General features: G+C 35.6%; 5 protein-coding genes across 9 annotated transcripts; 2 read left to right on the plus strand and 3 right to left on the minus strand.

The window, feature by feature from the left end:
• Positions 1–138: 138 nt before the first annotated feature.
• On the minus strand, positions 139–1,299 carry LOC116137463. The gene is made up of 3 exons (XM_031423154.1): positions 1,079–1,299; positions 813–961; positions 139–181 (listed from the first exon to the last, which is right to left on the minus strand). The coding sequence occupies exons 1-3, from the start codon at positions 1,202–1,204 to the stop codon at positions 139–141; spliced, it is 318 nt and encodes a 105-aa protein (XP_031279014.1). The 5' UTR covers positions 1,205–1,299.
• A 280-nt stretch (positions 1,300–1,579) lies between these two features.
• On the plus strand, positions 1,580–4,817 carry LOC116137466. 4 transcript variants are annotated; one of them, XM_031423161.1, is made up of 4 exons: positions 1,580–1,766; positions 2,739–2,804; positions 3,312–4,442; positions 4,549–4,817. In XM_031423161.1, the coding sequence occupies exon 3, from the start codon at positions 3,373–3,375 to the stop codon at positions 4,387–4,389; it is 1,017 nt and encodes a 338-aa protein (XP_031279021.1). In that variant the 5' UTR covers positions 1,580–1,766; positions 2,739–2,804; positions 3,312–3,372; the 3' UTR covers positions 4,390–4,442; positions 4,549–4,817. The 4 variants fall into 4 exon arrangements, with proteins under 4 accessions (XP_031279021.1, XP_031279020.1, XP_031279019.1 ...); XM_031423160.1 differs by having other exon boundaries at positions 2,739–2,788; XM_031423159.1 differs by lacking the exon at positions 2,739–2,804.
• A 4,184-nt stretch (positions 4,818–9,001) lies between these two features.
• LOC116137465 (deSI-like protein At4g17486) lies at positions 9,002–11,790 on the plus strand. Of its 2 annotated transcripts, none has more exons than XM_031423158.1 (4): positions 9,002–9,242; positions 10,371–10,658; positions 11,047–11,127; positions 11,264–11,790. In XM_031423158.1, exons 1-4 carry the CDS (start codon positions 9,092–9,094, stop codon positions 11,392–11,394), a joined length of 651 nt encoding a protein of 216 aa, XP_031279018.1. In that variant the 5' UTR covers positions 9,002–9,091; the 3' UTR covers positions 11,395–11,790. The 2 variants fall into 2 exon arrangements, with proteins under 2 accessions (XP_031279018.1, XP_031279017.1); XM_031423157.1 differs by having other exon boundaries at positions 11,261–11,788.
• A 1,704-nt stretch (positions 11,791–13,494) lies between these two features.
• Positions 13,495–17,244, minus strand: LOC116137464 (acyl-protein thioesterase 2-like). The gene is made up of 9 exons (XM_031423156.1): positions 17,207–17,244; positions 16,973–17,087; positions 16,736–16,772; positions 16,530–16,599; positions 16,134–16,238; positions 14,962–15,112; positions 14,794–14,876; positions 13,919–14,012; positions 13,495–13,830 (listed from the first exon to the last, which is right to left on the minus strand). The coding sequence occupies exons 1-9, from the start codon at positions 17,235–17,237 to the stop codon at positions 13,743–13,745; spliced, it is 774 nt and encodes a 257-aa protein (XP_031279016.1). The 5' UTR covers positions 17,238–17,244; the 3' UTR covers positions 13,495–13,742.
• Positions 17,245–19,670: 2,426 nt separating this feature from the next.
• On the minus strand, positions 19,671–21,113 carry LOC116137469 (probable receptor-like protein kinase At5g20050). The gene has a single exon (XM_031423164.1). It carries the CDS (start codon positions 21,035–21,037, stop codon positions 19,676–19,678), a length of 1,362 nt encoding a protein of 453 aa, XP_031279024.1. The 5' UTR covers positions 21,038–21,113; the 3' UTR covers positions 19,671–19,675.
• Positions 21,114–24,837: the final 3,724 nt, after the last annotated feature.

The following is a 24,837-nucleotide window of genomic DNA, read 5'->3' on the forward strand; positions in this document are numbered from 1 at the left end:
ATTTATTAACGAAGCTTTCAGTTGGTGCACCAACTAACCATGTTTTTCTTTGCTTTGGCAGAACAATATATGTTTCACAATTTATAAAATGAAATATAGAAAACAGAAGACCAGTATTATGCGTTCAGCCTCTCCAAGTCAATAGAAGCCCTTCCCCAGACAGTTCAGACAGCGCTGCACCCTGTAATATGAAATATATGGAGAAATCATCAAATCAACAGTCAAGCATCTCCATAAAGATTAAAGAAGCAAAACATAACTAATCACTAATTTATCACTCGGCTTTTATTAGTGAAAAAAGCATGCTGACATCCAGTATTCCAAACATTAGTTAAAATCTTTTATCACATTTTTTCATTGGAATTACACTTACTCATGGGACTCATGCCTAATGACATTATTTTCTCATCCTTATATTAATTGGAGAACTTAATGAAAACGAAAATACAATGTAGAACAACTAATTTCTGATGTGAATCTCATTTAATAAAATTACCACACAACAAGAAAGAACCTAATCACAAGAGTATCTTACATTAACAACTATACTTCATAAACTACAATGAAAAGGAAAGAGATGACTAAAATGTTATTTTGTGGGAGGTAGCTGCTCCGCATATCCTTTATTTTCCTAACTTCTCTCAGAAACGAAACTATAGTTGGAAGAAAAGTTGCTTTCCAGAAACAAGAACACACCATGGAAAGGAAAAAAGAAAACCTCACAAAAAGTGGGTATAGTTTTGGCAAACTGAAAATGTTTTCAGAAACCAAGCATCGAAAACATAAAAAAAAAGAAGAACAAAACGACTAACCTGTTACCATCACATGTAGGACAAAGACAAGGGTTGATAAAAATAGGGTCATACAAAGGCGACCACTTTATAGTTGCATTTCCTTTGCATAACTTACATTTATAAAATCCTTTCCCTTTACAAGACCCACAAGGCGCCGCGACCTTTTTCTACAAAATGTAAAGCCGCAAAAACCAATCTCATCAACATATAACAATGAACAACTCAAACAGGAACGAAGTAGTGACATTAAGAGCAAGACACGATGGTTCTCATTTAGTTTTTACCCGTTTCGCTTCAGTGACAGCACGAAGCGCACCTAGTGTAATCGTTGAAGCGAAATTGAGGGTGACAAATCCACCAAAGATTATTGTAGCACTTGTGCCCAACACCTGCAGTGATTTTGGTATCATCGTCACACTTTCACTCTCTCCCACTTTTCTTCGAACAATTTCAGTGCATACAAACCGACTTCAGTTTATCTTGGCAGTTGACGCCTGACGGTTGACGCTCTCAGACTTCGTATATTTAGAAATTTCCAGCAAAACGCACCGTCTTAGTTTATAATTAATTCGTCTATCCAGTAAGACTTAGGTGGGGCCAGCTGGGTAAGTAGCAACTAGCAAGGCGCTGAAATTACAAAACTGCGCCGACTTAAAAAAAAAAAAAAAAAAAAAACAATTCAATTCAATTCAAAATTTAAAAATAAAAATACATTAAAGAAGCCGAGTCTGCCACGTCAGCTCCCATCGAGACGAGACGCCCTATATTTTCCTTAATCAACATTTTCTCTTTCTTTCTAGTTTCTCGCTTTAGGTAAGGAGTAAGGAACCCTAAATGAGCTGCTCTATCTCCTTCTCTCTCTTCGAAAATCTTTCTCTCTCTTCGAAAATCTTTCTAATTAGTCACTTCTAGGCCTTCAAATCTGTTTAATCTGAATCATAAATTATTCTATCGGACGTTTCAAAGTTTCTGGTAATGATCTAAATCGAATTATTATGATTTGTATCTTTTCTCAACTTTTGACCCGTTTCGGGGTCTGGTTTTGGCCGGATCTTGTCGATTGATGTATATTTAATTCAATCCTTAGATTGAACTGGTTCTTGACTTTTTATTGGATTCGTTCCATGTATTTTGATTTCTGGCCATGTGGACTTTGGGATTATGTGTTTTTGCTATTAATTTTGGATTCGAGGTGAGAAATTGGTGGCTGTTAGCTTACTTTAAAAAAGTTGGATTTGTGAAGTTTGATCTTCGTTTGCGATAATTTAATGTTTCCAATAGTTGCTATGGTTACTTTTATTGTATATTCAAAGTTGTTAGCTGTGATTTTAATTCCTGTATTGTATTGGCAATTATGAGCTGTTGAGTTTTACTGTTATTCTATATCATCTAGGTTGCTGCTGGTGTTGATGTTATAGTCATCAGATTATACTTGAGTTATCTGTTCTATTATTCATAGAAGTTATTTTGGAAATAATTTCGGTATAGGTATTACTTGCTAATGAGTTTTGTTAATGGGAAGAGCAAACAATTTGGGGACGGAATAAGTTATCAATTTCTTGATATTGGAGTTTTAATGATGTGACAATGGCGATGGCTATCCATGTGTTGATTTTAAATGGAAGACCAAAAGGATGTGAACTTGGTTGTGAGACAATATATTGTTGTTTTATGGTTTTAGCTGAAGATTTTGCTCCCCAGAAAAGGATTTTGTTTGGCCAACTTTCAAGTGGTTGGGCTTTAAGACATGTTAAGTTGTGTAGTTTCTTTTGGCAGATTACTTCTAATTGTAATCATTCCTTTGATTGAGATAGAAGATTGAAATGGTGGTGGTCTTCATGGATGAGTGACTGCAATTCTTGGGTTATGTCATTGTTGCTCTTAATATGACAAAAATGATCAAATGCTGTTTTAATAATGTGATATGTAATTGTTGCCATACAGATCATGCCTGTACTTGGGACTCACCAGCTATTCAATGGTCTTAAATCTTGGTAACATGACTTGCTGGTGCTTTTCTCCCTCCCTCCCTTTCTGCTAATGCCTTTCGGATTTTATGTTGATATCCACCCTTTTTCATTAATATTATTTCCTAGGAAGTATGCCTGGGAGAATGCTGAGGAGATGTAGCAAGGGTATTGATATTTATGTCTATAGCACAGGGTGAAGAATCTTAGTATCACTTATCCATTTTATCCTATTTAAGATAATATTTCTGCTCTATGGAGTCATTGTTTTTCCTTAAATTATGTAATCTGTGTACATTTTTATGATACTGATGGGAATTTGAGAGTTCTTACTAATTCACACATGTTCTTGCATAGTATATTCATATATCTATTTCTTTCTGTAAACACTGTAATTCTCTAAGCCTTGATTCTCTGTGTTTGATATACTTTCGTGTGCCAATTCTTTTCTTTTATTAGACTTGTAGGCCTTTCTTTTGATGAATTTTTAATACATAAAGCATGCATTTATTACATTTTGGTGAGATCTTTTGTGTTTTGATTTATTCAGTTGCTGCCTTTCTGGAGGCACTGGACTTTAGAGTTTGTGTTGATATAATAGAGACTTCAACATGCCAAAGGAGAGAAGAGATCGTTCTGTCTCTTTTGATAGATGCAAGACATCTCCTTATCCATGCAGCTCTAGTCATGCTCAGAGATCTTCTGCTAAAATCCCTTCCGAAACTGAGGAAAATTTGAAGGAATGGGAAGATGCGAGGTGCCCTGTTTGTATGGAACATCCTCATAATGCAGTTCTTCTCTTATGTTCTTCCCATGAGAAGGGGTGCCGGCCCTACATGTGTGACACAAGCTACCGCCACTCCAACTGTCTTGATCAGTTCCGGAAGTCATTTGCTGAAACCTCATCAGTGATACCACATCAAGAAGAAACCCAACCCACAAACTCAGTCTCAATTGTTACTTCAGAAGTAGCAGTTACTGATTTGCAAGAAGAAAGAAGTGAGGAAGGTTCCTCAACGCCACATTCTGTGTCTTGTGAGAAGAAGGCGCCGCCAAAGATAGTGTGCCCACTTTGCCGTGGCCATATTAAAGACTGGATAGTTGTGGAAGATGCTCGTCGGTTTATGAATGCAAAGACAAGGTCTTGTTCCTGTGAGACATGCAATTTCAGTGGCACCTACACAGATCTCAGAAAGCATGCTAGGCTGGAACATCCCCTTGTGCGGCCATCAGAAGCTGACCCAGAGCGGCAGCATAATTGGAGAAGATTGGAGCGCCAGAGAGACCTTGGGGACTTGCTCAGCACACTTCAATCTTCGTTTGGAGAGGAGGGGGCTGATAGTAGTATTTTGCCAATTGATGATGGGGGTTGGCTTACTGTATTTTTTCTCATTAGAGTCTTTAGACCTGGGTCTAATCCAAGGAGAAGTAGCTGGTCCAGTACTTCAAGAGCCAGAGCACACCTGAGTATTAGGAGGAGATCTACCCGACTTTGGGGGGAGAGCTATGATGGGGAAACAGGATCTTCTTCCAGAGACGACGATAATGACTCTTCAGATGGTGGATCAGTTCCACTTAGGCGCAGTGAGCGCTTAAGGCGGCAAACAACTCCAGACAACCAGCCTTAATGGCATATCCTTTGCTGCATCTGTATGATTCTTTTTGTTTGGAAGTTTCCACTGTAAGAAATGATGCAACTTTCTGGTGCTTTTTTTTTTTCCATTATTTTGCTGATGATGGCAATCAAGTGTGAGAAACGGGAGTTGACTGCTTGTGTTGTGTTTCAGGTGGAGCACAATGGAAGAAGAATGGAAGTAATGCTCGAGGTTTGGTCTATTCCACATCCTGTGGAACAGACTTTGTTGGAGTTGATGGATACTTATCGGAGATTTGTCAAAATGTAATTTAAATGGACTTTTAATTAATCTACATATCTTTTTGTCTGAAGCAGCTCTTTTCTTTTACTTGGCATTTGTTGGTGCTGCTTCTGTCGGAATTGTCCTTGAATTTGTTAAATAAAAATTTATTAATTTGTGCCGTTCAAATTAGTGGCCAATTTGGAAGGTTGTTGCTAGTTCAGGGGGTTTGGTTGGGGGGTACGTAGGATTATTGGGGTTAAGTCATCTTATATTACTTGATTATCATATTTGGTTTGTTAAGTAATATAAGATTCCAGTAATCTTCAAATACCAATAGTGGTTATTGTTGATAATATCGGAGGTAATCTCATTACCTTTATTTTCTCAAGTATTGTAAGGTTATTTAGGCTTTTTTTTATAATTCTATTCTTTATTAATAAAATTTTAGATAATAATGTCTTTATTTTTAAATTTATTTATATGAATCTTGCTTTTACCATTTCACCTTATTTAATTATTTTTTTGGACAAAATTACCCTTGAAATCAAAACAAATTTCAGCTTACCTAAGGCATCACCCCCACCCACCTGTTGCTGCCTGTTGCCAGCCAAACCACTGTCGGCTGTCGCGGGAAGTCATTGGAAGTCACTTGGAGTCGTCGTGAGCAACCTATCGTGATTGGGAGGCCCCGATATGGCCTACTGTTAATGTTTAGACCTATCGATCTGGCCATTTCTAGCAAGATTTGACTTGTTATGGCTGTTTTCGGCCACCAATATGGCCAGAAACGACCATATCAGAGCCTCGTGGTCACGGGGAGCTACTCACGGTGACTTTCGAAGACTTCCGGCGGTGGCAGCAAGTGGCGGCTAGGCATGGCAATGGGGCGGGGCGGGACGGGGATCTCATTCACCGTACCCATCCTCGCCCTCAAAATCACTCCCTACCCCTGCCCCATCCCTATTACGGGGATGACAGGAATTCCCCTTTTCGGTTTCAAAGGGGAATGTTGAAGGCCCGTCCCCACTCCGTTAATTTTTCATAATCATAAATTAATTTGAACATTACCAAACACAATAGTTAATTTTCGTCCACATAACAAACACTTAAATTAATCGTTTAAACATAATTAATTATACATAAAAATAGGTTAGGGTTTGTTCTTGTTCAATTGTTTAGGGTGAGGGAAATTGGGAAAATATAGGTTTATATAGGTAGGATAATTGTGTAATTAAGTGAAATATATAGATACTAGTGAAAAGTATCTATATATAATTTTATATATTATATATGAGGCGGGGTGGGGCGGGGTGGGGTCGAGGAAAGGCATCACCCACCCCCGCCCCATCCCCGTGGACGGGGATTAAAACGCCCCCCACCCTGATCCCCAAAAAAACCGAGGCTTCCCTGCCCCATATGGGACAGGGCAAATCCCCGAAATTCCGGGAAACATTGCCATGCCTAGTGGCAATAGGGGGTGAGGGTGATTTTGTCATAAATTAAAGTTTTATAAAGCGGAGGTATTTTAGCTAAATCTGAAATATTGGGGGTTAAAAGAATTATTCAAAAATTAATAATAAAAATATATTATATTAATATTTAAAAAGAGGGCAATTTAATAATTTAAATAACATACATACCAATTTATTCCCCTTAACCAAACATATTAATATAACATACTCACCAACTAATCAAACACATTTTTTTAAAGATTCCCAATAATCTTGAAGGTAATATAAAATTCCAGTAATCCAACATTCCTTACCAAACGTCTTCTTCATATTACTCTGGCAACAGCTAAGGTGTAATTAAGGAATAATGATGTAGGACTATTTTCAATGGGATGAAGGATTTTTGTACTATCATATCCTTATCCTATTCAAAATACACATTTGTTTTCCTATTTTGAAAATTTTATTCTATTTTATTTAATTATTTTTAAACCCTTTAGGTTTGTTAATTTAACTAAACAAAAAAAAAAAAGTTCAAAAATTGATAAAAAAACTTCCACCCACTCACATTTGTCAGATTTCGACCACCATCGTCGGCAGGTGGTCGGAATCTGGTATAATGGTGCATTACTGGTTGCATCTAGTTAGTAGTGCGTCAATCTAACCTTTTTCGGTCAAATTCACCATGGATCTGGCCGTTGACAGCCAGATCTTTGGTCGTAGCTAATCGTCAACGGCAGCTAAGATATGGCCATCGTTGACGACCAAACGCGGCCAGATCTGGCCGTCAACAACTAGATCTAGCTATAGATCTGGCCTTTTCTAGCTAGATCCACAGTGGATCTAGCTAGAAAATGTTATATAGGCACACGACCGACCAGACCCTGTCGGTTGTGTGCCAATACGGCGACTCCAGCCACCTTCCAATGATGGTGGCCGGCTGCTGGTATTTAATGGGTGGGTTGAGTATTTTTGTTAATTTTCAATGTTTTATTACAATGGTGTGTTTTTATTAATTTTCAAATCCTATCTCGTAATAACCACCCAACTCTTACTTTTTCAAAAATCCTATCCAAAATAATAAGGGGCGTTTGGTTCAGGAATGTTAGATTACTGGGAATGTTGGATTACTGGAAAGATAGATTACCTTGAAAGATTACTGGGAATCTTTAAGAAAATGTGTTTGGTTAGTTAGTGGGTATGTTATATTAATATGGTTGGTTATGGGGAATAAATTGGTGGGTATGTTATTTAAATTACTAAATTGTCCCCTTTACAAATATTAATATAATACTATTTTTATTATTAATTTTTGAATAATTTCTTTTAACCCCCAATATTTCAGATTTAGTTAAAACACCCCTGCTTATATAAAACTCTAATTTATTAAGAAATCACCCCCGCCTCCTGCCGCCACCGCAGACCACTGCCGGAAGTCTCCGAAAGTCCCCATCAGCAACTCACCGTGACCAAGAGGCTTTGATATGGCCGTTGCTGGCCATATTGATGGCCGAAAACGGCCATATCAGGCCAGATCTGGGCGAGATCTGGCCGATAATGGCCAGGGATCTGGCCGTTATCAATCTGGCCTGATATGGCCGTTTTCGGCCATCAATATGGCCGAAAACGGCCATAACGATGACTCCCGGAGCCTCCCACCGAAACTCGTTCTTTTTTAGGGACTCCGGCGAGTTTTCCGAGGCGGTCTGTGGTGGTTGGCCGCTGTAGGCGGTGGTGGCTGGGTGGCAGTGGTGGTGGTGGCTGAGTGGCAGTGGTTTGTAAATTGTTTTAAATTCAAGGACATTATTGTCCAAAATTTTAGTTAAATAAGGGTAAAATTGAAATAGGATATTAATGTAAATTTATTTTAAAATGAGGGCATTATTGTCCAAAATTTTCATTAATAAGGGATAAAATTGTAACAAAAAAAGATAACCATGGTAATCTCAGAATACCTAAGAAAATGGAGGTAATCAGATTACCTCCAATATTATAAATAGTAGTTACTATTAGTATTTGAAGATTACCGAAATCTTATATTACTTGACAACCAAACGTGATAATCAAGTAATATCAGATGACATTATCCCAATAATCCGATATTACCGTCAACCAAACGCCCCCTAAAACAAATACCCTCGGAAGTCCTATTTGCTTTACCAATAATTGGTTTTCCTTAATATGTCCATTAAAGAGTAAGAAGTAACATTGTGAACTGTTAAGGTCCCAGCTGGATAAATAAATGATATCGAACGGATCGCAGTAATGTAATATTCAAATTAATACAAAGCTCTTGCATTTGCTGGGAATCAACGGACTAGACTTTGACCATGTGCAGATAAAAAACCGCCGCATTGGTTTTGAAAATAAGATAAGAAGATTACACATTATACACATGTGATCTTACTGAATCAAACGCAGGCCAATTTAAAAATTTTAAAAGCACATGCCACGTTGAGTGCGTTTCTTGTAATCCCCAATCTTTGGTGTTATGACTTTTTGGTCCCAACTTTTCTTTCTCTTGAATCATTGTGTTAAGAAATTTTGAAATTTTATTTTTATCTTGAATTTGGATTACAACTTCTTTTATTCTGAATATTAATTAACGAATGTTATTTTGTGTCGTTAATTTTTTCTTAGTCTATTAGCTTTTGGGTTTAAATTGTCACTTATTAAAAGGAGCCATTATTTGGTACGCACCATTATTTGGTACACAATATACAAATGATATCCACCGTCCTTAGCTATACTCTATTTACCCATTTTCATTTTTTTTAAATATATATCTTTAAAAGAAAAAGGAAAAACGAAAAAAGAAAAAGGAAAAGATGGTAAAGAAAAAGAGAGAGCTAACTTTCTTTTTCCTTCATTCCTCAAAAGTCCCAAACCTTTCCTGTGACTGTCCAACTGCTCGGAGAATGGAGACGCATCTCTGAGACCGAGAAGAAGAGATTTGTAGTTGCGGGCTTAGAAGTTTTATTTCTTTGTGGAGTTAGTGTGAAGAATAGTTTTATGAGGAAATGGGATCAGCCAGCATCTCCAATTCCAGCTTAGAACATGATAATTGTGACAACAGTGACACCCAGGTGGTTTTAAATGTTTACGATCTCACCCCTGTCAATAATTATACCTATTGGTTTGGTTTCGGGATTTTTCACTCCGGCATTGAAGGTTTGCTTCTTTTTGCTTTATTTGGGTATCTCTATGTGGTATTCACGTTGTTGAATTTGTCTTTCAATCTTTTTCTCCTTTAATTTTTTACAGCTTACTAATTTTGGGATTTTTGATATTTGCTTAGATCTTATGGGGCAAAGGTTTTTTTTTTTTTTTCTTTTGCTTGATTAAAGAGTCAAAATTTGAATTCAGGTTTGTAATTCAGACGTCAACTTTATGGGGTTCTTGTTGCAGATTGATTTTAATTTTTTGCATGTATGATAGACGTGCTTCTCAATGTTTACAGTTCATTAGCCTTCTCTTCTTATTTTTTTCAGAAAAAAGGGCAAAAAAAGGGAATGTTTGATGGATGGATCATATGATGTTAAACTATTTTTTATACTGTAACTACCCTTGGACTTTATTTTAACAAAGAGAAAGAAGTTTTAATCCATTAGTGCCTAAAAATCTTCAATCTTGAAGACAGTGTAAAATTTGTTATGCTTCATACAAGCAAAATGAGTCAGTTGCACTTGAAAATATTTGGTCTAAACAATGAGCTTTTGGTTCCAGGTTTAGTGCTATTGCTTAGTGCAGAATAGGTAATGTTGTTTGTACTTCAACAGGGACAAAACTAAGTATTTGAATTGTCTACTGATTAGAGCCTCAGACACTGGATTTAAACTTGTCTCATGCAACTTTAAGTATTTTATATACTCAAAATAGTTGGGAATAAGTTGTGATCCTTGGACTTGTATAATGGAATTGAATAAATTGGTTCATGGTTGATGTGTGCCCTAGAGGAAGGCTGGTAGAAGTGTGGAACATATAATGGGAATTGGGGAGAAAGTGATATGCTGATAAATGTTTAAGATTCACGAAAACAATATTAATTAGAAACCTGATATTTGCTTGAATTGGAGAGAGAGTGACTTGATGAACTATTTCATCCTGATCCGTAGAAGTCCATATAGTGAATGTTCATCATTACCAGAGAGTTTCCTGATCAATAAATTCATGTAGATCTACAACTAGTCCAAAAATGAAAGAACTCATTATATTTGAATTTTTGTTCAATACATATTGTTTCTTATTGCCTTTTCAGAGTTCAACTAACTAGAACATCTGAATTTATTGTGTGAACAGTTCATGGTAAGGAGTATGGTTTTGGAGCACATGATTTCCCAGTTAGCGGAGTTTTTGAAGTAGAACCAAGGAGCTGCCCTGGATTTATTTACCGATCTTCCATCCCATTGGGTCGCTTAAATATGCCTTCCTCTGAATTCCGGACGTTTATTGAGTCTGCAGCTTCTGAGTACCATGGAGATACTTATAATCTCATTTCCAAGAATTGCAACCATTTTACTGATGAAATCGCATGGAGATTGACAGGCAAACATATCCCTGGGTGGGTAAATCGGCTGGCCCGGATAGGTACAAAAAGTTCTTCCTGTTTATTGATCTTCCAATTCCTGTAACACATTGCAACTTGCAACTAATAACAACTTTGGATGATGTATTGGCCTTAAACCCAAGGAATATGTGGGGTGAGTAGCTGCCCCTGAGGCTCAGCCAAAGGAGTTACCGACCGCCAAATTGTGTTATAATATGCCCAATTAAAGATATATTCATCAGAATACATTAGGTTTCAAATTATGGTCTTTGATCTGTCCTTTCCTAGATTTCAAAAGATATAGCCTTTAGTTTTAAGAATTTGAAGTTTACTTTTCTTTTCCATAAATAGTTACACAATTTCTTTGACACCCTAAAAGCTGAACAATCTGAAAATTTAATAGAATGCATCACGTGTTCCATATTTCAGGTGCTTTGTGCGGTTGTCTTCTTCCTGAAAGCCTTCAAGCTACTTCTGTTAAGCAGCTACCTGAGTACCACGAGTGTACGGGTAAATATTCTATATCATGAATTATTTTTCTTCTGAATATTGTTCAACTTAATGTTTAGTTCACTTGTTACTTTTAACTGGTTCTAATATTTGCAACATATGGTTTTGCCTTTTTCTCTATTCTTTCCTAAAGAAGATGGTACTGAATCACTGTCAACAGCCACTCCTCGTGAGTCAATTGAAATTGATGATGACGGAGAGAAACTCTTGTTGTCACCACCAGCTGGCAGTGGGGAAGTGGCTTTTGTTAAAGAAAGGGAGAAGTGAACTGTGGTTGCTTTCAGGGGAAAAAATTTGGCCTTTGGACCGATTGTTCTCATCTTAAGTAGATACTTGCTTGGAATGGCCTGCATCCCATTTTTGGAGGTAAAGTTACAGGAGATCATTAACCATTGGTAGCACGCGTGATTGCTTGCTGGATGTTGATTTTTTTCCAAATTACTCATTTTTTCAATCATTTTTCTTCTCTTTCCCCATTCTCTTCTTTGGTTTGTTGGGGTGAAGAATTTGGAACTAGAAAATAGCTTGTTGTAATTGATTTTTTGTACTAGTGTTTTGTATGAGCTTCTTTGAAGTAGAAACAATATCTCAACAACTGTTCAAATGTTTGATATAGTTCATGATTTGAAGGCATAGCCATTTTCCCAAACTTATGAAATGTTCAAATTGCATGTAGTTTCTAGGGGGACCGTGATACCCAGAGAAGCTCTTCCAAAAATATTACATTGCTTATCAGGGCACCTGAAGGATATAGAGTTTGCTCCAAATTAGTTTGCATGAACAAGTTTGAATCTTAGGGAAATTTTGCATATATATTTAGAGTAAACGACATTTTCCCACCTAAGGTTTGGTGAATCTGCAAGTTTCCACCCTCGGTTTCATAAATTACAGATTCTCACCCTTAAATTAATAGAAAATTGTTTAATCTAACAATTAAAAGGGTAAAATGGTCATCTCAAAGATGAAAATTTTGAAATGACCCTTTACTTCTCAAATTCACGCCACCAGAAAATTTTAAAATAACCATTCACTTCTCAAATTCACCCAACCAGTGATTTCAGGCCATTCCGACCTGTTACCTGCACAATCGACCCCTCCCGACACCACAATTACAGTCCCCTCAACCCTCACATCAAAACCCCTAACCTCCTCGCTTGATTGAACCCTCCAATCGTCGGTCGTCACTTTTAGTGTCAATCGACGTTTCATCCAAATTCCGGCAGGTCCTGGCATCGAAAACCACCCCCAAGACCACCAATAGCATTGTCGGCTTCCTCCCACCAAAGCCCCAACATCCCGACTGCAATTGCTCATCGATCGTCATCGCCTCTTCCTTTGGTTTTCGCGTTTTGTCACCCATTTCCAGCCAAATTCTTGCACCTCGTCGAGGCGCAATCGAGTGGAAAAGTTAAGCATTTTGGTGAGGAGGATAAGGGGATGTTGATGGTGGTGTCAATGAGGTCCAATGGTGTCAAAATTAGGCCAGATTTTTGGCTTGGCCGGGATCTCTTCTGGGGGTTATTTGAGAGAAATTTGAGATATGAGGGTTATTTTGAGAGAAAAGTAACAGTATTAATTTAAGGGTGGAAATTGCAATTTATGAAACCAGGGGCGGGAACTGTAGATTCGCCAAACCTTGGGTGGGAAAATGGCGTTTACTCTATATATTTATAAGCAACTGTAAACTTTACTGGTAATTGATGGCAGTCCTCATCATGTAAGTGATAAACCTCGAGCTCCCTCTTATATTCTTGATGGTTTATATGAACTATGAACTTAGGCCTCCAACGTATTACGTATCAACTCTTCAAGGCTCAAGCCAGTAACATAAAATTCATACAAATATAGGAGAGTTGGAATTTGATTTTAGGGCCTAGTTTTTACTGAGGCATGGGCTTTTGAGATGAACTATTACATATGGTCCAGGTTTTTATCACACTTATTCTTAATCATATGTAGTCTGGCAGTTGCGAAATTCAAACTCAATATCGTCCTTTAATATTGTACATTTTTTTGGCAATGGTAGGCAAAAGCAAGTTGCCACTTATGTAATAAGATAGTATATTCCTGATGAATGCACAAGATAAATAGCTATGCTCCAGTTGCAACCATAATCTGTCATTCTCCTGATTACTGAAAAAGGTGGCAAGAAAACAGAAATATGAAAATTTCAAGAGCAAATGTAGTCCCTATAGTTGTTATAAGTCCCAAATTTCATTTTATTTATTTCTTCCCGATCACGCTGATCCAAAGAAGTTTGCAAGGCAAATAAAAAAAGAATCAGCAAGTCACAGCCAGTTGCATGGAAATGAAAAAAAAGACAAGTTAAAAACATAGCATATTAGCAATAACCGTCCAGACTTCATGACAAGCAAGTTGATGACCCAAACTACACACCTCTTAAAGATTTACCAATAAGGTTTCTTGTAGATCCAACAGTTAAAACAATATGAAATACGCCAGGACTAAATAAGGGAAATGCATGGACCAAGTTCGCTATAGCATGTATACCACAACCAGAACCATTTTGAGCTACTAAATTTTTATCCTTGAAACCATCAACAATTTTCTCCTTCCTCTTCAATTTTATGAAATCAAGATTTGCAGTTGTCACGTTATGAAGAGCTCCCCTCAAGTCCCAATTTAGATGTTAGCCAAGCACAAACCTCATCCATCTCTTCAGGGATTGTGTAGTGGCCAAGCCTGACAGTCAAGCAAAGGAAAAGGAATCAGAATTTTACAATAATAAGTTATCAAAACCAAACAAAGAAGTCTTACTGGTGTTACATACCCATTGTAAGATTTGAATGTCACATCCCGAAACCCATTTGAATTCAAGGATAGTGAGGACTTTTCACCAAATTTATATTGAACCACGTCATCACCTGCAACCAACCATGCCAAATCAATTTGTTAAGACCTGCAACTTATGTCACCAATAACTACAATGCCAGTGCTGAAACTAGGGCAAATCTTCAATTAGGGTTGAATACGAGACCATGAACTGGTGATTGAACATCTAGAGCAACGGATGGCAACCATTGACCATCTTCTTGACAAGCAAATAACAGGAAGAAGATATATAAAGTAGTAAAATCATTCTTGTTCTTCCATTACAAAAACAATGTGAATGTATTATGAAATAATAAGTGCGCTGCCTTTTATGTGACTTCTATTGTTAAAAAAAACATGAAGATGGCATTATGCTGCTGAATTACACATTGTCCATCCTACGGGCAGCTCTAATAGCTGAAGTTTGATGAGAGCCGTTTTTGTCAATGAAACAAGAATCATGAATAAAACTACACAAAAGACATTAACTAGCAAGGGACTAAAATGATATGCAAAATGAGAGGATTATATGGCCACAAAAGATTAGCTTTGACCAGCATTAAAGATTTTAAGCCTCCCAATGACCATATATTGACACTGGCATAAACATATTCCAATAAGCAGCAACAAAAACAGAAGATAAATAATGAAAGTGGTGAATGGTCAGTTTATGATCATCTAAGCTTATATTCTACTCATAATCACAATTTGTTACTCATAGAAAAAAGAAAGTATACCCTAAAGCCAATGATATAACATAAAACCTTTCAATTGAATATAAATTTCACGACAAAAAAAAACCAGCATGTTCCTATGTGAGATAGTTAGGACGACCTTTGCCATGACAAAGCAAAATGGGCAAAGATGAAGCACGTCTTGCAGCTTCATTATCTCCTCTTAATTTGCTATTCAAAGTCCTGGAAAAGCACATAAATTAGGCACCATAAGAAATGGAAATATGCCTAGAAAGTATCAAGTTGAGGTAAATATATGAAGACAAACTTTGAACAAGGAAGCCAGCCACTTAGTCCCACAACTGCACTTAAGTTGGCAGGGTATGTATTGCCATTTGTATATTTTCCCTGAGCGAAGCAGGTTGCAGAGTATAGTGAGGTTGCTGCACCCATACTGAAGCCTCCAATACCAAGTTTAACTATGAGAGAAAATATTATGATAATATTAGAACTAGAACAAGAGCAAAGTTGGCATTTTCAAGATTAAAACTTAGGAGTAATTAGTACATTGCATGGGTTGGAAATTAATCCATTGTTCTCCCCGTTGCATTTGAAAAAGTAAGTTCACCTCTAAGTGTACATTCATATAAAAACCTGGTGTAACCACTATTAGTGATCATAAGGAGAAATAGATCCATTACACAAAAGCAATGCAAAATACTTGTCTCACATGCAAAACAAGCCTCTTTAGTTGAACTTATCCGTGCGACACAATGCAATGGTGCTATGCCCATTTGAATCATCAAATATCCTATTAGTTCATGATGTAATTTGAGAAGCAGAAGTCCATAAATTAACTCTACAGTAACCTGATAATGATATTTAAGTTTGCATGAATGTATAAAAGCACAATCCTTTTGACTTACAGATTGGAACATAGTGTGGCAAATTGTGCTCCTAATAAATGACACAGACTGACACTGCAATGCTTTCTATGTTACAAAAGTCTAGCTCAGAACAGCTCTAGATGATATGCTCTCACTCTGTATTAGATAGCTAAGATAACATAAGCAATTAAACTGAATATTTGGCATCTTGAAGAAGGTAAACAGTTAAGCAGCTGTGGCATGATATTAATTTTCTCATATCACTCTGTTGTGCCTAAAAAGTCACACTGATATCAGCTCAACAAGTGCCTAAAAAACAAAGTGTACTAGCTGTCAAGCCCATACTGCCTCAAAGATATTTTATACCAACCTTATCTCATTTTAAGATAAGGATGAATGAGAGCTCTCCATGTGTCAAGGCAACCAAGTGTAATTTCTAAGACTCTCTTAGCGAGTTGTTGGTGTCAAAATCAAGCATCAACACACTCCAACAATCAAAATGCTTGAAAACATCAACGACATAAACATCTAAAAGAATAACTTTCCAAACTGATGAAGCATTGCCAAATGTATAGCATCATCACATACCAAAGATCTGAAAGAAGAAACTTACTGTCAGCAGGCTCAGTTGACAACAAATTTGCAACATGCAAGGCTGCAGCATCTAAACCCTCTAGATCATCGGGACCATCTTCCGAAAGATCTCCCACATCAAACCCTGATTTAATCACATAAGCGTTTCAGGTAAAAGTAATTAAGGTCTCAAACAGAAGATTATGTTGAAGCAAGATTTTCATTTCTAACATCCAAAACTGAATCTTCATTTTCAACAGATTGTTAACAAAGATGAGAGAGTGGAGTCTTGTTATAGTTTATATTGTAATTATTTTTTCTTTCATTTTTCAAGGTGCTTAGGGATAATATTGTACAACTTTGATAGACAGCAACATGAGTATTATGTGATTTTTCATTTAAAAGAATATATTACAAATCAGGCAACTATTCTTACAAGCAGTGGATGGAAAGCCACCAAATATAGTCATTGGTTGAGTAGGGGCAGTAGGACAAATCCATTTAATCTGCATCATACAATTACAGTCACAACAAGTTACGAACTTCTCAATGAAATCAGAACACCTCTTCCAAATAAATTGGAAAAAGGATAGTTTCGTTAATGCAAGTGCTCCCAAAGAATCAGGATGCGATCACTCTTACATTTGGAAGAGGAAGAGTCTCCAAGAGCTGTGACCAGCTGCAAATAGGATCAAAGCATAAATGAAACTTACATTTTCATATACAGATAGATACCTATATACATTTTCATACACATGAAACCTACATTTGTTTTGCAAAAGTTTTGCAAAGCGAGCATGCATAACTAACAAAATAATTGATCTTAAATATATATAAAGAATTACTGGAGAGAAGACAGCAATGAAAATTAGACAATACCTCGAACCATTGTCACCAAGACCATGAAGCCAAACCACAGTAGCTTGGTGTTTACCTTTGGGCCTGATCACATAGGTCCTTCCAAACTCAAGAGCTCTTCTAACAGTTTTACCCCCTTAAAAGGTGTTGTAATAAAATTCATTAATAAAAAATGCTGAAGATTATAAAAGAACTTTCATAGTAACCATCAACTTTGCCAAACAGTAACTGATGGAGCAAAAAAAATAAACTAACCGGAACTCATGGAAGGGCCAGTAAAGCTCATGTTAACCCTCAAAAATTATCAGTAAGAAGAGATCGAATCCTGAAATAGATTAGGACCCAGATTAATAATTACCCCCTGAAGTAAATGAATTAATTCAATGTAGCACTCTTATCAATTTGACGATGTTTCTCACAAACAACATTATCATAAATGAGCTAAAGAAAAGGTTTAGTATTCAAACATTGTTAATATCAAAATGAAACCAATAATTTATAATAACACCACAAAAATATAAGAACCATAATTAGACCCAAAAAAAGGGGGCAGTAATATAATTAATAGAAGACAATAACCATTATAATTAACAAAAGGCAACCTCCAAGAAAGAATTTGATGTTGAAACAGAGGATAACAAAGTGGAAATATTTAGTAATGAGATCAAAATTAAGGAGAAAATAGGTTTTAGGGTTTAAAGAGATTACCAGAAGGGTAAGGTTCGATATGATAACTCCAAGGAAAGACGAGCTGTCTGGCTTTGCTCTAGCTCGGTCCCCAAACTTTTGGTCTGATAATCCTTGTTTTTCTTCTGTTTTGTTTTTTGTCGTTTTACGATGTTACTAATATTTATGTCTGATTATTGTCGACCGTTGAATGTTGATCAATGCGTATAAGTTGTTTATAATCGTCTTATTTTATAAAAAATAAATTTCATATTTATTTATGTCCAGTCCATATCACATATTTGATATTACATTGACAAATCATATAATATATTTTTTTCTAAAAGTAACGGAAAATAAGGTAATTAATTAGTTATATTTATATATCAAATGTTGTGGAAATTGTAATATTTATAAATTATAAACTCTCTTTATCTCAACTATGTTAAACACTAATGTTAAGAAAAAATTTAAAAAATTAATTGAGAAAATACTTCTGTTGTGTGTGATTTTTCCACCAAGCTCGGGCTATTGCGAGGATGTAGCTCGACCCAAAATCAGTCCGACTTCACCTGTTGTCCGACCTAACATAAGTTCGTCAACATATAACTCGATCCAACACAAGTTAGTCACGAACAACTCGAATAATCATTCAATCAATTTTCAGATAACTTCAAATCTCATATATTGCGGGAATAACTAGATCAACAACAATCTTTGCGCAATTACAACGTCCAATTGCGAGAATATCGGAATTGTAGTTCAGAGCAATTGTAATCTATTTATTTTTCGCTCTTTCCTTTGTACAAAGCTTGTATATAAACCCCCCAAAATGATGAAAAAGGGGTTACGACATTCCCACAAAATTCTCATTGTAAGCTCTCACAGCAAATATGAAACACAGTGGACGTAGGCTCAAGAATTTACCTTGTCGAACCACTTTAAAATTTTTCATTGTCATTTACTTTATTGCATTCAATATTTGTCTATCGCTGATTATCCATAATCACGTGCACATCCATTCTGATCCTGCCAAGGTCGATTGGAATTCTTTGGTTGATACAGACTTTTGTATTAACAACTTCACTAAATAAAGATGGATAATTTAATAATTATATACATTAGAATAAAAAAAAAAAAATGAATGTATGGTATATCAATTTCAATAAGATAAGATATGATGTCAAGTCAAAAGATGGAAAGAGTCTTCCAATCCCAATTTGTTTTATAAGCTATCTTACAAAAGAGGTTAACATTAAATAATTAAGAATAATTAAATTAAATTCAACAATTTTTCTAATACGTAATTATATTATAATTTAAAATTTATAATTATCATTATCATTTTTTGAAAACAAAAAATGTTACATTTTAATTGGTAGTATGAACCCAAAATTGATTAGATTTGTGTAATTTTTGTTTTGGGACTAAAGAATATATGAAAACTGTGTTTCAGTTTGTGGTGTTTCTGTATACGCGTATTTACATAAGAACAAGATGGGGAAAGAGTTGACTTTAATTTTGGTCCATTAAATAGAAATATACCCTCTCAAATCAAGTTAAAGTACTCAATATAGCCAATATTATTAGACTATTTGGTTGTTGGATCATCATTTTGTACACATCCTGCACTGCACACCTTTGTTTTGCCAACTGTTCCATAGTCTGATGCTGCTAGCAGAAAAGCTCATTACTCTTTTCAACTTTCTATTTACTTGATTTTGTGAAACTGCTGCTTTGTGTTATATTTTTGGGGTCAGCTTTCCTTTTTCACTATTCCCATTCAGTTTTTTTCTCATGTTTCCAGTGAGCAACTCTAGAGTTACTGTACAGGGAAATGAATCAATAATTTTTTACAGGAAAGCTATTTAGCTTTGTTTTAACAAATATAGGATTGACAAAGTGACATTAGACCTATTCAAAGATCTTGTATTCTATAATCTTCATATTTCCATAAACTTTTGTCAAGAAAAAAATTTAGTAAAATATCGATGTAAACCTCAAAAAGAAATTACAGATTACCAAAAAGAGAACCAAAGTCAAGCAACATTCTTAAAGCTACCTTCCGGAGAGAACTGACATGGCGTAAGAGCATGTTGATGTAGTGGGAAGAGTTGTATCAACTTCAGGAGACAATGATGCAATCTTTTTCTTGCCATGGTCACCACCATCAGGTTGATCTTCTTCATCAATTGATAACAAATCAACAATAACCATTTCGGTCTCCGGTGGCTCATCTACTGTTACACGCCCTTCGAGCATTTCCACTACCCGAGCCATACTAGGCCTCAGCCTAGCCCTCTCCTGTATGCACCAAAAAGCTACATAAATCAATCTCTTTACCTGCCTCTCATCAATTTTCAGTCCATTTTCAATCAGTCTATTGTCAACAACTTCCATAAGCTTCCCTTCTTTTATTTTCTCCTTTACAATTTTCGGAAAGTATTGCCATTTCCTTTTGGACTTGTCATTGCCTTGTTCAATCAGGCAAACATTTCTTCGCCCTCCTATCATTTCTAAAAGAACCATCCCATAACTATAAATATCAGATTTTTCCGAAATTCCACGCTCCAACAGCCACTCTGGGGCTAAATAACCTCTTGTGCCCCGGACTGTTGTAACAACTCTGCTTTCATCTCTTCTCATTAACTTTGATAGACCAAAGTCTGACACAATTGCTCGATAATTCTCATCGATAAGTATGTTTTCTGGCTTGACGTCAAGATGTAATATCCTTGACCTGCAATCATGATGAAGATAAGAAAGTGCCTTGGCCACATCAATGGCAACTCTATACCTTAAATCCCACGACAAGCAACCCCCTCGGGAATTCCCACTTCTTCTTCTTCCAGGGAAGATCCAATTATCAAGTGAACCATTCGGAATGAACTCATAAACAAGGTGTCGAGGCCCTCCAGGAACAATACAGAAACCAAGAAGGCGTACAAGATTTACATGTTGCACACTAGCAATGGCTGAAACTTCTGATTTGAATTCTTTTTCGCCGTGTTCCTCGCCGTCGATCCTCTTCACAGCAACAGCAGTACCATCATTTAGTATGCCTTGGAAAACAGAAGCTGATGCTCCTTTGCCTAAAAACGATTGGAAATTGTCGGTTGCTTCTTCAAGTTCCTTGAATCTGTACTTTATGGGAACTCCTGCAACTCTTCTAAGGAAGCTATATTCTATCCGAAGCTCTCTGCCTGCTGAGCTCAGTTGTGTCTCCAACAACTTTCTTCTGCGATCGTAACGCCTTCTGATTATTAAATAGGCGAAAACAAAAAGGATCACTGCGATATCTGCCCCTGCAATTAGGAAGAAAACTTTGGAAAGTTTGAGTGAGACACGAGCAATAATGATAACTAAGATGAGGGCAATGACTGTTGAAGCAGCAATTACGAGAGCTTTCTTGTCCTCCATTAGAGCTTCATTCTAAAGATTCTCTTTCTGTGTATTTTCATGTTCTCTGACTGTCCAGAGAAAAACCAATGTTGACTGTTTGCTATCCTAGAAAAGTAAGGTGCATAGCATTTTTATGTTATTTAATATCAATAAGGCAAATAATTTTCTTCTATAAATCGTCAACTGTTGAAGTTTCGGGGTTGAGTTTATTTGAATTTGAATTAAAAGAAACCACCAAGAACTTCACCTAATCTTCCTTGTTCATTTATTTCAAAGGGTAAGCCTTTTTCAGATGGTTTCTTCATAAAAACTATTCAAATTCTTTATTTTTTTTTAAGCTCTGAAATGGTCAATAGTGTATGATTTATATTTTATTGAGAGAAAGTAAGTCTTCTCCAAAGAGTAAAGACCCAGCAATGTCTCACACCTGCACGTCGTTCTTCACATAATAGACTGCTTTCACCATAACCATAAACTAAGTGAAAGAACATTTTAGACCTATTCTGTCTTGTCTGTTTCTGTTTTGTCTTCCGGATCCTGGGCTATGGCTACCCACATCCAGTAGTGATGATGAAAGCAAACGGGAAAAACAAATCTTATGTGGGGGAAATACAAGAAATTTATAGATTTTTTACTTCTTGTCTTTCAAGATTTAAAGTATATATATATATATATATGTTAATGGTCATGATAAATAAAATATCAGATGTCCTGACAAAATATATCTCAAATCATCGCCATAATCAAAGGTTTTTACACATCCTATGAGTTTATACTTATCTATTGACTCATTCAAATCTTTATTTTTATAGAACCAAGTCAAGACAAGACTCATAGGATTAATCAAAACCTCTATCTTCTAATGGTTGACGCCTTCAAAACACTTCGCACTTCGTTTTGTTATTACAACAATATACATAAGTGTAATATAATGCATAAGATCGGTGAAAATGAAAGATAAATTTCCCAAAGAATCAGAAGAAGTCCACTATCATGAATATACAAATAAAAGCATAGGCCAAAACCGACCCGTCGAAGAGTTTCATAGATCCAGTAGAATGATTCAGAACATGTCATTATCTTTTACTTCTGTAACTGCTCCTTGTTAAAGACTCTTTCTACCTGAAGTTGGTGTAATTCGAATGAATTGATACATTTTCAAAGCTTAGTGCTGCTAATATTCCTTTTAGACATTCGCAGCACTGGTTTTAATATTTCAGTTGGAAGAGGGGATAAATTAAAGTTTTTGTTGTTAAGGAATGCCCATTAACAAGCATTGACCTGATATGCCATTTGCAGGGTTTAGATTTTTTTTTTTTAAACATTGACAAATTGTGAGACAAGGACTAAACAAGGTTTGGGATATTCTGTAAGACTTTCTTCAATCCATGCATTCATACAAATGGAAAAACAGCATGTATTAAAAATAAATACATTGATACCAGTTGCTAATTAAATGCAGGACAGACTAGCAACATAATGCTACTCCTAAATTCAACACTAAACTAGATATTTAGTCAATATTAGGGTCCGTTTGGTTTGTTGTTTTGGATAGAATTTTGAAAATAGTATTGGGTAGTTGAGTAGAGTGATTATTACGAGGTAAAATTTAAAAATTCACAAAAACCCTCTAGGTTTGCTAATTTAACTAAACACCCCAATATATAAAATTTTTGTAAAATGACAAAAACACCCCCACCCATCATAGTGCCAGATTCTGGCCACCACTGCCGGAATCTGGCGTTACGATGCAGGCCGATCGGATCTGGTCGGTCGTGCATCGATCTGGCCTTTTTCGGCCAAATCCACCACATATCTAGCCGAAAAAAGCCAGATCTACGACCAGATCTGGCCGTCGACGACCGCAAATTGCCGGATGTGGCTGTTAGAGACGGCCAAAGATATGGCCGTCATTGACCGTCAAAGACGGCCATTTCTTTAGCCGTCACTGACGGCCACATCTGGCCTTTTTCGGCCATATCCACCATGGATCTAGCCAGAAAAGGCCAGATCGGCGAATTACCGGTCAGTTCCGATCGTTTTTATGCCTTCGTGACAGATTCCGGCCACCACCGACGGTGGTTGCCAGAATCTAGCAACTATGGGTAATGGGGGTGTTTTTGTTAATTTTTAAACTTTTTTTCTGGGGGTGTTTAATTAAATTAATAAACTTAAGAGGTCTAAAAGTAATTAAATATAATATAATAGTATTTCCTAAATAATGAAACAAACTATTATTTTGGGAATAAGATGGGGGATAAGGTAGAAAATAAAGAACCAAACGGACTCTTAGGTTTCACGTTTAAGCCAGCTACAAGGTTGTTTTCCATAAACCATTCCTATGTGACTTAACGGTGTAAAAAATAAAAGGAGGTTATACTTATATGAGCTTTTAAGTTCGAGTTCTCCCATATACTAATAGGAATTACTACTAGAGCTCTTACTTTGTCAGTTCTAAGGTCTTAAAAGATTGAATGACATGATGATAAAAGAGTAAAAAGGGATTTTATGAGCTCGGGATTGTTTTCCATAGGGCTATAGTTGTATTCATTGTATTTTAATCCTATTATTTTTGTGGTGTAGCTGTTTAATTTAATCTTTAATCAGTGTTTAATCATCTCTGCCCTTAATTAAGAGAATTGATTAGATTTGCCACATTCTCTGTGAAACAAATTGAATATGTTCTTTGAATTTTAAACTTATTAGAGCATCTTAAAAAACTCTTTATATGATCCAAACTCTTTATTATAAATAGTTTATCTATAAAAACAAAAGTCCAACTAACTATTTATCTTTAAAATATAAATTAGACAGTGAGTTTGATTTTCCACATTTAGAGAGTTAAATTTCACTCTTTATCCTAATTTTAATTAATAAACTATAAGTTCTTATGCATTTTATTTATTAATTCTCTCTCCCATTAAATCTATTTCTTAAAAATAAAGAGTATCTTCGTTAAATTTAAAGAGTCTATTAGATTTGAATAAAAATTGTGTTCTTTATATTTTAAAATTTATGAAGATGCTCTTTATTTATATGAAAGATGCTCTTCGAAATAAAGAGCAAAATTGGAGATGCTCTAATGATGCTCTTTATTTTTAAAGAACATATTTTAATTTTATATAAATAAATAGCATCTTTATTGATTTTTAAATATAAAGAACAAATTTTTTATTCAAATCCAATAGACTTTTTAAATTTTAGGAGATAAAATATATTTTTTCAAGAAAGAAACTTAATAGAAAAGATAAATTATAAATAAAATGCATAGAAACTTGTAACTTATTATTTAAAATTAGGATAGAGAGTAAAATTTGACTCTATAAATATGGAGAGTCAATCTTACTCTTTAATTTATATTTAAAGAATAAAAAGTCTGTTAAATTCTTATTTCTATAAATAAACTATTTATAATAAAGAGTTTAAATTATATAAATAATTATTTAAAAATACTTTAAATGTAAAGAGTTAAACTCGTTCTTTAATTTATATTTAAAGAATAAAAGGTTTTACCCTCTTGCTTATATGAATAATAAAGAATTTGTCGCGGAGACGGAAATGCTCTTAATGTACAATTATTGGGGCCAATTTACGAAACTAGGTATTTTCCTTTATTCCGTAATTCCGTACACGGGGGATAAAAGTGTAAATGGACCTCAATGTAATTCCAATAACCAATAAGCATTAAGCAGTAACAAAAGTTGAAGTACAATAGCTATTAGGTGAGCCCACATTTATACAACGACGTTGCCCTAAAAAATAAAAATCTCTCTTTTCCCTCCCTTTCAGTGAAAGACAGTGAACCGAGTAGAGGAGGC

This window comes from Pistacia vera, unplaced genomic scaffold (genome assembly GCF_008641045.1).
Source record: "Pistacia vera cultivar Batoury unplaced genomic scaffold, PisVer_v2 Contig327, whole genome shotgun sequence".
Lineage (NCBI taxonomy): Eukaryota > Viridiplantae > Streptophyta > Magnoliopsida > Sapindales > Anacardiaceae > Pistacia > Pistacia vera.